Here is an 11,286-nt window from a genome sequence, read left to right as displayed (position 1 = left end):
CAGTGCTATCCATTGTTCGGCAAACCTTTAACAATGCATTTACAACCTTTGAACAATACACGGCCCCCTCAGGCTCCGGTGACTACACATGAGTGTTATAGTGTTAACAGTTGGTACCCCAGAGACCGGTTGACAGAAGTGGAGTGGGGTCGCGGGTCGGGCCGTATACTGGATGTACGTTATATTATAATAAACGTGCATTGATTGACTTTGAAGATCGCCTTTGATTATCTCTCCTGCAATCCTCCCTATATCTCGAACTCTACACAAATAAATATTTTTAAGCAATTATTAGATTAAATACATACATATATACCACCCTTTAGCGAAGTTTAAAAAGCCGCCCTTTTTAAAAATACGATACATTTTTTTCATATTTATTATAATCCGACTTAAGCTGTGGATCGGTGCATTTGCAAATAACAGCAGACAATTCCATTAGTGTTCGAAGAAATAGAGCAAAAAAGCATTGTTTTTCTAAGAAGTTAACAACAGTGCATCAATCCCTATCCAAAGTCTAATTATAATACAGTAGTATCGTGCCCGTTGATATTTCAACAAGTGGTTTTAGAAAGGAATTGATAATTGCATCAAACCCGAGGATATTGTCGCTAGTGGTTTCAGCATGCACAGCCCTTGCCATCAATTCGCATCACCTCTTCACTCCACACTGCCCCAAGCTGTCTTCTTATTCCATCCCCGCACTCTCGCCCGGCCATCCACATACAAATGAACATGTACATATATGAATGTTCCTTAATGTAGGTATGCATGTTCTTTTCAGTGTTTGCGGCGATATCTATTGCATTCTTATGAATAAAGCCCGGATAACCAGCGTGCCGTTCATTGTTCAAATGTTAAAGGTTTGTCGAACCTTTTTTACAAAGCATTTTCAACAATTGAACAATGAGCGGCGCGTTTTGGGTCCTTACTCTACTTATGAACATCTGATAATTGTAATATTTATTTTCTGATATCTCCATACTTTTCCGTACAAAATACGATTTAATCAATCATACATTATGGATGAAATATGAATTCTTTTGCTTCTATTTTAAACAGATTACAAATTTATAAGATATGATGTAAAAATATATGTATAATTTTACAAATTATCGACGGAATAAATTAGCATTTGAGAAATTCATTATCGGTTTTCATTCAAATGATTTTTTTTATAATATAACCGTTGATGATTTTGACACGATTCTACACAAGATGAGAGATATTTTACACATGACACAATTTTAATGAGTGTTGCATCTTATTATTTTGATTTTTTAATGTCAAATGTAATGACGGTGTTTAATAATACAAATGAGCTTAGTACTTTTTGTTTTAGTATTATATATACATATATGTATGTACGTGAATTAATTTTTTGGAACCTTGATATGAAACAAAAAATTTAATACACTTGGAATTATAAAATGCACAACAGTTTCAAAACTGGTAGTTTGTGTGTCAGGAATCCATTAAATTGATTGATATTAAAGATTGGTTTGCAATAATAGCTATTATGATTCCTAATATACTGGTTTTGTAATTCACTTTTAAACTACGTATCTATAAGATGATGATTTTTACGTATAAAAAATTAGCGGAACTGTCATTAGACTTTGCAAACTTTAAACGATTCACCAAGGTTGGTATTTTTTTAAACAAACTTACAAAAAATTCCAAATAACATTAAGGTCACCGTGCATCAGATTCTCAGTAGGTGTTAATTTAAATAAAAATTTATACAATCATGATTTTTTTAAAATATGTTTATGCAAGTTCGCAATAAGATTCAAAGAATCGTGGGTAATATTTCTGAAAATTTTGGTTGTGATTGATTTAAAGGTGTAGTAATTAAAGAGAAAATATTATTATGTAAGCATTTTTTTGTATTTTAGAGTAATATTTTTTATTCATTTAGGGAAAATAGTTATTTTTATACGGCTTTTACCCCTGAGCGTAATTCAAATTCAAAATTTATAATTTATAAATTTATAGATTATGAATAGAGATCGGTGGTCGAGTTGCAGCCATAAAATAACAATAGACACCTTTACATTGTCCCAGAAAGCAGGAGAAAAAAAATGGTTGACAATAGTAAAACCATTTTTTTAGCCGTCGAGCATCTTTTCCGCCGGTCCTTAATTATAAATTAGAAATCATATTCAAATAGTGGTGACAAATAGTAGGTAGGATGGTTTTGCCAATTTGATGAGGAACACTTACAACAATAACATCAGATAAATTGGCAATCTCTAGTAGGAAACGATCGACTTGGAGTCAATATTATTTAAGTCTGACCAGTAGCACTGCAGAAATACTCCGAATAAATTCTCTTCAATCGAGGTCAACCCACAGCTTGAGCCCGGGTACCTTTCAGTGGTTAGCATTAATGCAACCACCAAGATACATATGTACATATATATTGCTGGATATAAGAAAGATAAATAAAAATAATATATGAGACGGGTCAGGTTTATGAAGTTATCTAATATATAATTTCGAAAGAGACTTTGTATGTAAAGTCAAAATTTCTATGACGAGTCGATTTTTTTTTCGATTCCAATAAATTTAATAAAAAAACAAATGAATACTTACTATTAGATTCGCCATGTTTACGCTGTTTATATTACAAATACTGAGCGAAGCCGGGTAAAACAACTAGTCCTCAATAAGAAGAGAAAGCTTTAATGCAACCTGACCTATACTGCTATTGGTAAAGGGACTATTTCGCACAATCATTGCACGAAAATCGCAAATAAGGAATATCTGGTATTCGAGTTCTAGTTAGTATGATAGAGTTCTAGTTAGTATCGCGTGGTTAACTCCCGATGGATGGAATTTTCGGGTGCCAGATGTTCCGTGGTCGAGATTTTAGTGACGTGTGCGAGATCGCTTTGAACTACTACTGCTACCATGCATAGAAATGATTCTAAATATAATATTTAGATTGATAATGAGTAAATCGCAAGACTGGCAGGATCCCAATGAGCAATTCCGCAAAAATTGGCCAGAATTAATCAAACTGTATGGCACTGAACACAGAACAAACAAACATAAATTAAATTAACCACGCATTTTAATGAGGCACTTTGAACGGATATTCACGCACAACTTACGGACAAAAAAAAATCAAAAAAATATATACTAAATCTACGATATAATTGAAAATAAACTACCACAGTTTGAGAGCCGTTTGTTTCGGATTCGTTCACCTTTCGCTTCGCGGGAGACGCTCCGAACGGAGAAAGACCAAGTGGCCGAACAGAGCGGTCTTTCGGAAGTGCATAATTTCCAGGAAACGATTGTTTTTTTCCGAAATTGTTTTCAAACGCCAAGATCATCATGATTTCTGTGTGTTTTCCGCATTTTTTTTCCCATCTGACACTAGTCGTGATCGGTAAGTGCGTCTTTTCCCAGATGATAAGCGGCGTCGAGTCGCACAACCCGAAAATACCCGTGACTCAACAATGTCGTCCGGCGATGATAATGTATGCGATCATTAATTATCATCGTCCAATTCCGATTCCAGTCATGCTCTAAACACAAATTATAATACATACACACATACATATTGACAATGTGACCTCACCTCATGACTTTTCTGTTCGAAAACGTGTGTAATTTCCGTCGTCGGTTTTTTTTTCGATAGCGTTTATGCAAATTATACGATTTTCGCGTATTAAATTTTTAACGATTATATTATAACGTGCGGTGGTTGATAGTCTACGGCATTTTATTAATTCAATTTTAATTTTTATATACGGTGTGTGGGCTTTTATTTTTTTACCTGTCCGTTTTCAAGGATATTTGGGTCACAGTGCACTAGCACTATAAATTTCACGGGCCGTTCATGTTCAACGTCAAAACGTATTTCTTTTATGTTGTTATTTAACTCGGATCCAGTGGATAAAATATCAAATAAAATCGTGGATATTATAATCAACTCCTGCATTTTTATATGCGATATTTTATATCAATGGATTCTTTATTGAAAATACATATACATCGCCAGTTTTAAACTATGTACGATAATAGGTTTTTGAGCTATTTTTCCTATTATTCTGTACATTAACATTAGAATAATATAAAATTGTAAATAGGTTTTTCCAATTACGCTGTACATATAAACATTAGAATAATATAATACTGTGATTACTAACAAAATTAAATTAAAATTGTAAAATAGAAAATGATCAGTAGATCAGTAGCTATTAAAATATATATAAGATGTATTGTGAACATAATTTAGTAACAATAAAAAGCATTTAAAAATATTGTACGATAAGTCCGTAAGATAAGTTATCTGCTATAAACGCATTTTTTGTGGCTTTTTATAACTAATATTTTAATGGCAATTTCTGGAAGGTTATTAAATACGTTCTCCATTAAGAGTTTGCCAATTTATCTAATCTATTGTTGTAATGATTTTAATAAAATCATTTCCCCTGCCTCTTTCGCAAATTCGGCCAGTACGAGTTTGTTGATTTTTGATTGATTGATTTTTTTAGGTTTCGTGACATTTCTTTCATTTTGAACAAGGAAATATGAAACTGAAGTTTATCTTATTTACACATTGTTGCATTTTGATTGGCTTGGAAAAGACTTCGATAATGGTTTGATGTAGTTTATTGAAATGTAAAATTTGCACGTGGTGGTTCAGCGGAGCGTACGGAACACAAGTTGTCCGTACGCCGTCTGCTCGAACTCTGTCGACCGTCGCGTATTTCCGCTTGGGCCGACACTAATGCCAACTCGTCAATAATGCCAATCGACAATCAGTTAATAAGACTGTTTGCCACACGTCATTACAAAAGTCGGAACATAGTCCCACATAGGAAAACTGTTGAACAATACAGTTATTCTACAGAGTTACAGCATTACTGACGAGTCGTTTACAATAAATCATAGCTCTTAAAATAATTAAATAGAGGGTGAATAATGAAACCTTTGCCTCATCCAGTGTGAGGATAAAATCAATTTATTGGTTCAGTAATATTTCAACTTATAGGTATACCTCTGGTGAATGTTGTTTCTATTTACATTAAAATTTTTGAAATCTCCTTTGAAGCTGTGAATAAGCATTACAAGATAAGTTTACTTTAAAGAAGAGAGAGTGGACTGTATATGGTTTAAAACTTAAGCATTCCTCATCTTGATGTTAACTTAGACAATACAATGTTGACACTGTTACAGTTGTCAAGACAGATCAGCTATTACCGATCAACTAAACTTGATTAGTGAGTGTAATGCTCCTAAGTTAACTTGATTTCATCAACAAGTAGCACAAACATTGCTAAATTAAAAGTAAATTGGAAAGTCATTCATTCATTCCTACAAGCAGGAAATGAAGGCGAACTATGATTATAGATGTCTCTACGTTAAACATCGAAATGTTCAGTATTATAATATTTACTTATTCTATGATTCACATAAATACTATAAACAGTAAGAGTTAACTTATGGTTTCATAACAAGAAACATAAGACCTGCGGATGACTCCCGGCAGGTTATAATTAAGTAGACATGAAATAATTTAAGATGCTCCATTAAGTGTGGCTTGGAGACTAACATTAACAAATCATGAATCTAATTTTAACTGTCAAATTTGAACAGTTTATTTTAAACTCGGATATAATCCTTCCGAGTGATGACATGAGACAAGTCTTATATTATAAAGACAAAATGATTAGATTAAATTCGGAGATATATACTGCCGAATGTTAAAATGAAAATAGCTTAAATTATACACACAACACAATTAAAGTGAATTACGGAGTACTACTATTAACATTGAATGATTTAAACTCATGATTACATCTAATAAGTAATATGAGTTGGGGGTAGTGTCTTCGGGTTAAACTAAGCTACCGAAGTTGACGGAATTGAAGCTGCTGTTTCTCCTCCCTCTTGCTGATCTTCCTTCCTGTCAAGTGGTCCTTGTGGTAGAATCGGCAATGGCGCCACTAGATGACTGGACCGACGAAACTCTCCGCTGGCAGTAAAGACGTCGACGACTCGAACTCTGCCATCTGGTCCGGGATACAATTTAGTGACTCGACCCAAGACCCATCGGGTTGGCAGCATGTGTTCCTCCTTTAACAGGACCATTTGACCCACACTCAGATTGTTGCTCGAGTCCTTCTTCCATTTGTGTCGTAACTGCAAAGAATGTAAATATTCCGCCGACCAACGTTTCCAAAATGCTGCTGTGGTCAATTGTATCTGAAGCAGATTGGCATGGACATTAGTGTTATATTTAACCTCCATTGGAAGAGCGAGTAAGGATCTGCCAATTAAGAAATGTCCAGGTGTGAGGGGTAAAAGGTCTAGTGGATCCGAAGACAAGGGACTAAGAGGACGGGAATTCATGCAAGCTTCTATTTGAGTCAATACCGTACAAAATGATTCGAAATTTAAGGTGGTGGCCTTTAACACCTTGTTTAAATGAATCTTCATGGATTTAACCGCTGCTTCCCACAGCCCTCCCATGTGAGGCGCCCTTGGCGGGTTAAACTTCCAACGAATCCCTTCGGAGGCTACATACCGTAGTAGCTTCTCCTCATGAGGACGTTCGTAAATTAATTTTACTAAATTAACGAGTTCACGACTTGCACCGACAAAATTAGTAGCATTGTCGGAATATATCGTATTGGGCCTGCCACGTCTGGCTACGAATCTTCTTAAACAATTTAAGAAATTTGAACTCGTTAAGTCTCCGACAAGTTCCAAGTGAACTGCCTTACTGGAAAAACACACAAAGACACAAACGTAACCCTTAATTATCTTAGAATTCTTATTGCAACCACTCTTCACAGGAAAAGGTCCTGCGAAATCTATCCCCACATGACTGAAAGGAAAATTCGCAGTGGTACGTTCAAGCGGGAGTAATCCCATTAATCTATTGTGTGACAGTGGTTTATTTCTGAAACAAATGACACATGAACGCACCACTCCTTTGACAGTATTATGTCCGGCCAATGGCCAATAGGTCTGCCGCAATAACGACAGTAAGGCTTGAGTACCCAAGTGAATATATTTCAAGTGCGCATCTCGGACAATCATGTGTGTAAGTTTATGCTTATTTGACAAGATAATGGGTGACGTTGATAGAGTTGTTCCCAGAGGAAGTCTACTTCCAACACAAATTAAATTCTCGTGGAATAGAGGGGACAATTTAGCTAATTTACTGCTACTGGGAATTGGATGTCCCTTGCTCAGCAAACGATATTCCAATGGAAATGATTCCATTTGCGATAACCTTATCAAATTATTTAAAGCATCTTTTAATTCTAAAGCGGACGGTTCGTTATTTTCTTTAACGTTTAATTGTTTATTCCTTAGTGGCCGACGAACATATGATAAAACTCGAAGGAGTCTTGGAAGATGAGAATATTTATCTATCCAATTATTTTCCCTCACAAGGGTAGCGTTAGTGACTACCCTTCTCTCTGGAAGATCTATTGTGATCTCAGGAGGTCTTCGAGGCCATCGTGATTCGTCTAATTTCAACCAACTAGGGCCGTCCCACCATAACGAATTATGATTTAATTCTGATGGTTGAGTCCCTCGAGAAATTAAATCTGCTGGATTGTCTGTAGAGGAGACATGGTACCACTCAATGGGTTGAGATATTGATTGGATTTCGGCCACTCGATTGGCAACGAAGGTGGTCCATTTACATGACTCTCCTCTAATCCAATGCAATGCGACGGTTGAATCCGTCCAATAATATTTTTCATTAATATGAATTGTTAATTGGTCTATTGTTGACTTCATTAACTTTGATAATAACATAGCGGAGCACAGCTCTAAACGCGGAATAGTTACAAAACTGAGCGGAGCGACTCTCGAACGAGAACACACAAGATGACATTTGGAATTTCCCAATTGATCAGTACATTTTACATAAATACAAGCACCATAAGCTTTCTCGGATGCGTCACAAAATCCGTGTGCCTGTATATTAATGGCATTATTTAGTATTATCAATCTAGGAATTTTATAAAGTTTCATGACTGTATTGGATAATTGGCAATCTTTCCATTTTTTGAAGATTGTCTGAGGAATGAATTCATCCCAACCAATGGTTTGTTGCCAGACAGATTGCATTAATATCTTATAATTAATTAACAATGGAGATAATAGTCCTAATGGGTCGAAGATCTGACTAATTACTGATAAAAAGTTTCTTTTTGTTATATTTTCAGTCTCGACTTCGGTTTGAACCTTAAATACAAAAACGTCTTCCCGCGGTTTCCAAAATAAACCTAAAGTTTTGTGTGATTCGTTAGAGAAGTTAAAATCTGAACAATCGTCAGCTTTAACATCCGTGATTATATCGGAGTTGTTCGATGTCCATTTGCTTAAGGGCATACCGGCTGATAATAATATGGTTTCCAGTTGAACCTTTAATAATTTACCAGCTTCAATAGTATTAGTTCCCGTGAGCAAATCATCAACATAAAAATCACGTTCGATCACTTTACTAGCGATGGGATATTTGTTTCTATTCTCCTCTGCTAACTGATTTAGACATCTAGTAGCTAAAAATGGGGCTGAAGCAGTTCCGAATGTTACTGTATTAAGCTTGTAATGCTTGAATTTACTCTGGGGATCTGTTCGCCAAATGATTCGTTGTACATTTTTATTTTTCTCTGCTATTTGAATCTGTCGGTACATCTGCTTAATATCCGCAGTAATCACGTATTTATGGAGTCGAAAGTTGAGTAGTAAACTTAACAAATCTGATTGGACATTAGGTCCCACCATCAAAATATTATTTAGTGAGATATTAGACGTTGTCTTTGCGGACGCATCAAAAACTACACGATATTTAGTGGTAAGGCTAGACTCCTTAACCACGACGTGATGAGGTAAATAACAATGAACCTCATGTGCCTCCGGAGGTTCACACTCTGACATATGTCCTAAATTTATGTACTCTTCTAAAACTTTATTGTATTCCATTTTTAAATTATTATTGGCTAAAAAACGTCTTTCCAAAGTTTTGTGTCTTTTCTCCGCAATGTGTAATGAACTTCCTAATACTACCGGGGAATTTTTATATGGTAAAGCTACACAAAATCTACCGTTTTTATCTCGTGATGTGTGTGCTTGGAAATGTTCCTCACATCTTTTCTCCTCAAGAGATTGATGTTTTACCATAGGAACCTGGTCGATCATCCAAAAGTTTTGAATGTGACTGTCTAATTGACTTAAGCCTATGTGGCTCTTCCCTGGAGCATTATTTACTTCGGGATATGGACCAACTATTGTCCATCCGAATTCGGTATCCTTTAAGATAGGCATACCTTTTCCTAACTGGATGGTTCCTGCTTTCATAGCATGAACGCAAATCTCGGCGCCGAGCAAGAAATCGATTGGCGTCGGTTTATTCCAAAGGGGATCTGATAACTTGATTCCCGCTGGTATTGAAATTAACTGTTGATCCAGTTTCACAGTTGGAATTTCGCCAGTAATTTCTGGTAATACCAAACACAACACTTTGGTTGAGTAATTAGTGGTTGAAGACCTTATGGTCACCTTGGTGATGTGACGAATGCTACTTTCTTGATTAGCGATACCTACAATTTTTTGAGAGATTTTCTCTAACTTGAAGTTATTCTTCTTAGCGAAAGATGTGGTAACATAGTTGACTTGTGAGCCGGAATCTAATAATGTGCGACCCTTAACGACCGTTCCATTGGACGTTATAATGTCTACTTGTACCGTCGGTAAAATTATCTCCCTTTGAGAGAAATGAGTAGAATGAGCATTAATTGACTTCCTTCCCGTATTATTGGAACTAAATGTATCGTCCTGATGCAACAAAGTGTGATGGTTTTGTTTGCACCTTAAGCAATTATAGTTAGACTTGCAATTTGTTATCTTATGCGATGAATTTAAACATTTAAAACACATGTTATTAGATTTAACGAATTCATTTCTTTCCATACTGGATTTTGCTTTGAATTTATCACATTTGCCTATGAAATGATTATTTCGACAGAATGCGCATGCGTTTACCTTACTTGATGGGTTTTTGTTCGCGACATGAGTTCTCATGATTCTTTGACGACTATGAGGGAATTCCTTCACCGTAGTTACAGATGCAGTAGATTGTAATACATTACATCTATTCTGCAAGAATGTCTCTAAACTTTCATATGGTGGCATTTCTCTGCTAACCAGCGATATTTCCCAGTCTCTTACTATATTAAAAGGTAATTTCCTTAGAACTAAACATGTTACCCATGGATCTAAAATTTCTCTCGCGTAACCCAACGATTCAATGTTTTTAATACACACTGTTACCTGATTCAATAGATTTCTCAATTCGATATGTGATTCTCTTGTGATTAATTTTAAGTCACAAAGTGAATTAATCCTAGTTTTGAGATTAAGTCTTGGTAAATTATATTGCTTGTCTAAAATACTCCAAGCTATTTCGTAATTGTCTGAGCTAATATCTAAACCTGATACAGCTGCCAAAGCGGGACCGATTAAGGATTGATGCAAATATTGCAATTTCGTGACATTCGAATATTCCGTTTTGTTTCCTATTATATTCTTAAAAGCTTGTTGAAACGATTGCCATTCAGATGGATCTCCCTGAAATGTGGGAATGGTTAACGTCGGTAACTTATCTCTAGCAAATTTAATTGTTGCTTGCTCTACCTTTAGTTTACTATCTTGAAAGGATTGGCAATCTAATGCTGCTTTAAGATTTTTAACTGTTATTGTAATTGCATCGTACTCTTCGTCTATTTTGGCCGCTTTCGGTATGTCTGTAAGGTTATCTAAATATTCGTAATGGAGTTTTCGGACATAATCGTATGCTTCTTTAATGGTTTGATACTGTCCTTCATCTAATTCGGAGGATTTATCTATTTTTCCTTTTAGTCTTTGTACCGCGCCTGAATACCTTAATTCTATTGACGTCATTATAACTTCTACTTTATTTTCCTTCGCTAATATTTCTATCGATTGAGTCTGACTTCGAGTCTGATGTATTCTAGAGCTTGACCTGTCTCTAATAGGTTCTACGTCCCTAGTTGGATTTCGACCTTTATGCGACTTGGAAGTCGAAGCTTCTATTTCCTCGTTTTCAGCACTTGACATTTGTTTCAGAAAGTTGCACTATTTCGTCTCATAAATACAGTTGTTCTCTACTATAGCTGTCAATTGAACTATTCGTAGAGATAAGGTAATAATATTCAATGATTAACCGTGAATCTTAATATTCTACTTTAACTATTATCACCAGAATCTATCCAACATATT

The 11,286-nt window shown here is 35.4% G+C and overlaps 1 protein-coding gene across 1 annotated transcript; it reads right to left on the bottom strand.

The window, feature by feature from the left end:
• Positions 1-4,601: 4,601 nt before the first annotated feature.
• LOC143913828 (uncharacterized) lies at positions 4,602-11,124 on the bottom strand. The gene is made up of 2 exons (XM_077433843.1): positions 6,265-11,124; positions 4,602-6,162 (listed from the first exon to the last, which is right to left on the bottom strand). The coding sequence occupies exons 1-2, from the start codon at positions 11,122-11,124 to the stop codon at positions 5,863-5,865; spliced, it is 5,160 nt and encodes a 1,719-aa protein (XP_077289969.1). The 3' UTR covers positions 4,602-5,862.
• Between the last annotated feature and the right edge of the window lie 162 nt (positions 11,125-11,286).

This window comes from Arctopsyche grandis, chromosome 6 (genome assembly GCF_051622035.1).
Source record: "Arctopsyche grandis isolate Sample6627 chromosome 6, ASM5162203v2, whole genome shotgun sequence".
NCBI classification, from domain to species: domain Eukaryota; kingdom Metazoa; phylum Arthropoda; class Insecta; order Trichoptera; family Hydropsychidae; genus Arctopsyche; species Arctopsyche grandis.
This window is presented reverse-complemented; position numbering and strand designations above follow the sequence as displayed.

Bases quoted from the DNA above. Each gene is read 5' to 3' on its own strand.
- LOC143913828 (XM_077433843.1), bottom strand. From the start codon at position 11,124: ATGTCAAGTGCTGAAAACGAGGAAATAGAAGCTTCGACTTCCAAGTCG. The intron at 6,163-6,264 runs GTTAAATATAAC...CATTCTTTGCAG, and splicing joins TACTCGCTCTTCCAATGGAG to TTACGACACAAATGGAAGAA.